The 6,488-nt window shown below is 47.4% G+C and overlaps 1 protein-coding gene across 1 annotated transcript; it reads left to right on the top strand.

Moving 5' to 3' along the window:
- Positions 1–2,106: 2,106 nt before the first annotated feature.
- Positions 2,107–6,136, top strand: LOC123038303 (proline-rich receptor-like protein kinase PERK8). Its single transcript, XM_044462161.1, has 3 exons — positions 2,107–2,158; positions 3,094–3,851; positions 5,649–6,136. Exons 1-2 carry the CDS (start codon positions 2,107–2,109, stop codon positions 3,849–3,851), a joined length of 810 nt encoding a protein of 269 aa, XP_044318096.1. The 3' UTR covers positions 5,649–6,136.
- The last annotated feature ends 352 nt before the right edge of the window (positions 6,137–6,488 follow it).

Raw genomic sequence — 6,488 nt, 5'->3', positions numbered from 1 at the left:
CGGCTCGGGCGAACCCTAGCCGCCGCCGCCCCCAACCCACCCCGACACACCCTCCCTCGCCACCGCCGGAGGAAGCCGGCGAGCAAAGCTCGTCCGGCGGACGGCGGTGACGGGCTTGCCCTTCTTCCAGGGGGCGGACTCGGGCTGTGTGCGAGGGCGACCCTGGGCATCTGGCTTGGCGGCGGAGATAGGACGCTGGAGCGGCGGCTCCAGGGCTCGTCGGCGGGGCTGCGCCTCCATGGCTGCCGGTGCAGCGTGGTGGTCAGCCATGGCGCGGTGGCGGCGGATCTGGGCGCCTCCTGCCCAGATTCGTCCTGCTGTGGGTGGTGGCAGCCCGTGGTGTCGCCGGCGCATGGTTGTGCGTCCGGGGTGGTTCTCCACTCCGGTGTGTGGAGGTGGTCGTCGGCGCGGCGGGTGCGTCGGATCTGGGTGTGGCCAGATCTGTGGACGGCGATGTCGGGGTCGGCTTGTTCGGTTGCCGGTGTGCGCGGGTGGTGGGTTCTAGCACCGGATCTGGCTGCAGTTATCCGGCCCTGATCAGTGGGCTTCTCTCCTGTGGGTTCCTGACGGTGCCGGCATGGTTGCCGGGACCCTGGCCGCGGGTGAAGCTGATGGAGGAGATCCAGATTGGGGGAAACCCCTTGGTCGGCCGCGCCGCCGACGACGCTCAAGGTCACCACATTTCTTCTTGGAGACGTTGGTTTATGTCTGCTCCTGCATTTTCCCCCCTTTCTACCTCTCGGGTGAAAACCCTAACTCTGGTGGGCGGCGGCGGTGTCCTTACGCCGTGACCTTCCTGAAGGCGCCGCCTTGTGGGCTGAGTGGTGGTGGGCATTGCGTGGGTCCTTGACGGTTACTGGTGATGGGCACTGCTTCGGGGAAAACCCTAGGATCTGGTTCTCCAGATCGGACGATGGCGGTATTGCGGTGCCGTTTCTTTACTGGGAGCATCATTTGTGAAGCAGCGCTAGAAGACATAGGCAGGAGGTGGAGCGGCTCCGTCTCGCACGGAGATTCGGTCGAGTTGTCAAGTCATGCCTGGCCGACAGGTGCTACGCTTAGTCATGTCTGGTTGGAAGGTGCTACGCACGATAGTTCTTCCAGAGTCTTCGCGTCTGGACGGCGGTGGTGCCGTCGGGCGCCGTGGTGGCGTCGATGGATGTCCGGACTGGCAAGGAGGATACAAATTTATCTCCTGAAGATGGGTCAGTGGTCCGATGAAGATGACGGCTTCTAAAACATGTGCATGTGGTGTGCTCTTTAGGTCTGCTGCATCGGTTGTTAGTCCCGATACGTTAGGTGGATAGATCGGCGACGACACTGGTTGTAGATATTGGGAGTGAGAGGACTCCTCATTATCGAATTTGTAGGTGTGAGTGGTGGCTTCAGGCGATTTAATGTATGTTTCTCGTCGATGCAGAGGCCGGAGGCCCAACCTCCATTTCTAAAAAAATGAGGCCCAACCTCCATTTCTAAAAAAAAAACTGTTTTAAAGCTAGGCTAGCTTAAATGCAACCATGGAAATACACGCATCCTGCATTTCCGGAACCGGCTGGACTGGCGTGAACAGGGGAGAGATGGATACTCATCGATCTTCATCCCCTTGGCCTCTAAAGTGCATGCGCCCATCGCTGCCAAGCAAGATAAGAAAGCTACTGCAGAGTTGAACAGTCCATCGTTGGAGTGTGCAATGCATGGCCACACATTCAATCCTTCCAGCCTATATGCATGCACCGATTAATGAGTATAGATGCCAGTCACTCCCAGATCTTGATAGATACCTAAGTGGCTTCTAAACGATTGTGCTCTTTTCTTTCTCTAGAGGAGCAAATGAGCATACAGTAGCTCATGCTGGGAGGAGTACTAGGGTTCAAAATTTCAACAAAATTTCCGGAATTTCATATATTACAGTGGGGACCAAAATACTTGTAGCTCTGAAATTTTGAGCCCAATTCAAGCTAAAATTTAAATTAGGGAAAATTATTTCACTTGAAAAATCAAAAAATGACATAATTTTATTAAGAATTGCTAAATAATTTTGAAACCCTAAAATTCATTGTCATAGGCTGCAGTCAATATCGTTTTTATTGCACCGGACATTACACGATGGCGATACGCGACAACGACAACGACGAGCGCGCCGCGTACGCCCGTCATGGTCACTGGTTAAAAAATCCAAGACAACTTCTTTCTGCCTTCATCGGGATCTCGGAAAATCTCCGTCTTTATTGCACCGTTGATTAGTCTCGCTTCAGGTTTCCACAACAATACGCTAGTAGTAGTACTCCCTCCATTTCTTTTTAGTTCGCATATAAGGTTTGGTCAAAGTCAAACTTTATAGAATTTGACTAAGTTTATATTAAAAGGTATAAACATTCACAATATGAAATCAATATTATCAGATGCACCATGAAACGTATTTTCATACTATATAGTTTTAGTATTGTAGATATTTATATTTTTTATATAAATTTGGTTATACTTTATGTAGTTTGACTTTGACCAAATCTTATATGCGGAGTAAAAAGAAACGGAGGAAGTATATAGCAGTAGCACATGCTCAGACTAGTATGTTCAACATCCGATGATTTCTGCTTTCTGTCCACGTCCTCCTGATAATTTCTACATCGAGTAGACGGGTCCAATCAGCATTCTAGTTTCTTTTTGGTGGTCTGTTCTTCTGTTGGTTTGCACGCTTGCTTGTGTGTCCTCAATCCCTTCCTGTTGCCGCATAGTACAAAGCAGGATGGTCGGTGTTCTGATGATTCTCTCTCTAATTGATCGGTTTTTGTGGGGGCCTCCGGCCTGTCTCTATATCTAATAGTTCCATCCGAACGCACTTTGCATTTGTTAGGCAAATAAGGGCATCTCCAACACTATCTCCTAAAATAGACACATTGTCTGACAACGGGACACATCCGTTACTTCAAAAATGCTTCTGTCAAATGCTTCAAACATTTTATAGCAAAAGCTACTACCATCTTAAACAAAAGCAGCAGAGCCCAAGAGAAAGAGCAACTAACTTCCAGCAAAGCCTTCATGCTTCTGCCAAGAGCTCTTATACGGTACCCTGAGGTAAATTTTGACCGTCAGATGGTGAAATCGTACGGTGTGTGGTGACATATACTGCTCCAGTTCTCGTGAGCGGTAGACCATGCACTGGTGAGCTCCCGTCCTACAGTATAGATATCCTGAGGGCATTTTGGGAAGAAAAAATCAACAGAGGTAATCAGCCCGGCCGCGTGTCGAACAGGCCCATCCGTCCCTCGTGTCCAACTAGCCCACCCCGCCCTCCCCATCCAATTTCGTTCCCTCCCCTCAAAAAAAATTCCGATTTCGTCCCCACCGTTTGGCCCCGATCTCCACCGCGCTCTAGGGTTCCGGCCGCCGCCGGCGAGGGCCTGCCATTTGAGGCGCTCCTTCGTTCTCCACCGCGCTCAATAGGCTCCCGGCCGCCGCCGGCGAGGGCCTGCCATTTGAGGCGCTCGAGGAGGATTCGCCGTCCCCCGACGCCGCTGCTCCCCTGGACCCCGTCGCGCTCCGGGACAGGCCTGCGCTCACCCCTTCCGGCCGCCGCCGGCGAGGGCCTGCCATTTGAGGCGCTCGAGGAGGACTCGCCGTCCCCCGACGCCGCTGCTCCCCTGGACCCCGTCGCGCTCCGGGACAGGCCGGCGCTCACCCCCGACTTCTCTCGCCTCGTCTTCTCCATGGAGCTCCCCTGCCGACGGCCCACGCCGGAGCTTTGGGCCGACCTCCCCTCCGGCAGCACGCGCCGGCCGAACCCAGTTGGCCGCGTCGGCAATTTCAATATTGCGCTCTCACAGTCCGGCTCTGCTCGTGCCAAGCTCTAGGTATACGTTCTAATCCTCCTTGCAAATCTTAGGCTGAAATTGGATGTGATTTGCTTAATTCCAGTAGTAGTTTCTGAGAAATATATATTTCATAGCACGAGCACGTAGTATGAGAGATTATTAGAGCAGTAGTTGTACGTACTACGACATGTATTTTGCCGTTGATTGTACAAGTTCACATGTACATCTCTGAATAAAGAAAAACCTTATTGCTGAAGTTATAGAACAGAGGTGGTGTTGTTCGACTTCCATTATGCAGTACCGTTTCTTGCAAAATACTTCCAATTTGAATAGTTGTCGTTCAGTATTTGCCTACCTCTAATACCATTCCTCACAAAATACATACACCTTTTTTAGTGTCTGAATTTTATTATCTGTTGGTGATCAGTTTTTCGTACTCCAGCTCTTGGATGTGCTATCCTCCCTTCTCACTCTCGGGCTCCAGCAGCAAATGGACGAAAAGCATCACGAAGCAGCTCAGCTCCATCTTCTATAGTTATTTCTTGAATCTGTGATATACTATATAATGCATTCTGTAGAAAACAGAATGGTGTTCATTGGAGCCTCTCTCTTGCTATGTTTCTTCCATTTGTTTCTGCTCTAAGAAAACTCCATACTTGGAAAATGTCTCTTCATGACTTCTTCGAAGTTTTTTATGTAGTTTTCAGTCTTGGGTGCGTGCAGTTTCTTCATGTCACATCTGAAATTTGGGGCCATGTATGTACATTGTAATTAGCAGGGCCTTCCCTGTTTGTGATACTAAATGAGGTACCTCTATATATAGGTTTGCACCGTGTCATTTTTTCCTGTCATTAATTGATCTTCATACCAAGAAAATCCTGTTGGAGGGTTATCGTGCATACTCTGGTTTTCAGTGCTTTTTATGAGAAGAGGGTTTTCAAGTAATTATTTTTATCGTTGATCTGAACAACAATAATACTTTAGGATTGATCAACACCTGTGTAATATGTAGCCTGAGTTGTGGCTCATGGTAGTACACCACATGGTTGAGTACCTGAGATGGAAAGCCAATCATTAAGATTTTTTTTCCCGTAGACAATTACTAAGTATTTTGAACATATTTTTCCTGCCATCTATTTTTTTTGAAATTGGTTGCTTGATTAGAAATACTGACTGTTAGTATATACTCCCTCGTCCCAAAATTCTTGTTTTATTCTATTTGCAACAATTGGCGATTGGTATGAGTACTTATTGACATATCAGTCTAAGGTTTGAGCTTGTGATGCAACTGTGATTGTATTGAACAGTGTCGAATGAATTCGTCAGTTAGAGCGTGCATGTACTTGAGTGTTTGGTAGATTTCTTCTCTCTGGTCTTCAAAAATACCCAAATCGACGCGTATTTTGTCATGCTAGTACTGATCAAGAAGGTGTTGACTTGTACATTCAGTTCACATGGCCGAGATATTCACTTGTTTAACTTCACACTTATTAATTACAGTCCAGGATCTGCTAAACCTTGCAAGTACAGGAGGATGAGTGCTCTCTGTCCTACAAGTCAAAAAGGCCTCCAGGTCAAACAATGCTTGCTGTCACTAGAAACCGATCAAACTTAAAATTCTGTGCGAAACCATGTGCTTGAGATTTCCCACTGAAATACTCATGTACGTGCTCTATAATTATAAGTTTCTCCAGTTGAGTCTGTCTACTTTGTCATGACTAAATGATTCAAAAATAGGGATTGCACCCCATGACTGCCTTCTATTTAGTTTAGATCAAGCTAAAACTTGTTCCTGAATTTCGTAGCCACTTATATGTTCAGTTGTGTGATTTGCAGGCTGAGACCTTGCTAGATTACTTGCGTGAGCAACGAGAAGGGGGCGGCTCCAGAGCTGGACCAGGCGGCGCAGCTACGAGCATGGCTCGGTAACACGCTGGTCATGCGACAAAGCTACGAGCTTGGCTAGGCAATGCAACACTGATATGGTGAAATGCAGAAAGTAATGATTGGTTTGTACTAGCAGGTAAACATAAATTCATCGTTGCAGTATTTGTTCCCACTTTGTAATGATGTCTACAACATTTTATTCACAACATCTGTTCCCACTTTGTATCTGTTCCCACTGATTACCTGATTGACCATACGAATTACAGCAACACCAACACTAGCTTATGACTTGAACATGCCTTGTGTGGAGAAGGGTGGTGATATGGAAGCTTGCCCAAGGCATGCTTTTTAAAATACATGATAGAGCATTACAGAAAGCCTAGAAATGCAATAGTTTATAGACAAATTTAGTTCATCTCCCAAAGTAAGCTGCAATCCTACAAGTGGATGGTTCAAAGTGGCAAATTCTAAATTGTAAACTTTCTAAAGTTCAATCAGAACTTCAAAAATACAAGCGTAAAGTTTAAACAAATCATAATCCAAATTTTATTCTAGAAAAAGTAGCAAATTGTAACAGCATTCAGCTCTCTTCATCCTTCCTTCATGACTTTCACTATCTTAGTCCTCGCCATTTCGCCGTCCTTTCATGTTCAGTGGAGACTTCACTAGGAGGGCAGTGAGTTGTTTCCTGAACCCAGGGATGTCATCCTGCGTAATAGGTTGAGTCAATCTTATAGTTGTAACAACGGGAATGGTATGGTTAAATTAAGTGTGGACATCGTACCGCTG

This window comes from Triticum aestivum, chromosome 2A (assembly GCF_018294505.1).
Source record: "Triticum aestivum cultivar Chinese Spring chromosome 2A, IWGSC CS RefSeq v2.1, whole genome shotgun sequence".
Classification (NCBI taxonomy): domain Eukaryota; kingdom Viridiplantae; phylum Streptophyta; class Magnoliopsida; order Poales; family Poaceae; genus Triticum; species Triticum aestivum.
Note: the sequence above shows the minus strand (reverse complement) of the source record. Positions and strands in the feature narration are given on the sequence as shown.

Coding starts and splice junctions, on each gene's coding strand:
- LOC123038303 (XM_044462161.1), top strand. CDS start 2,107: ATGGCGATACGCGACAACGACAACGACGAGCGCGCCGCGTACGCCCGT. Junction 2,159..3,093: donor CGCCGCGTACGCCCGTCATG/GTCACTGGTTAA, acceptor TTTGACCGTCAG/ATGGTGAAATCGTACGGTGT.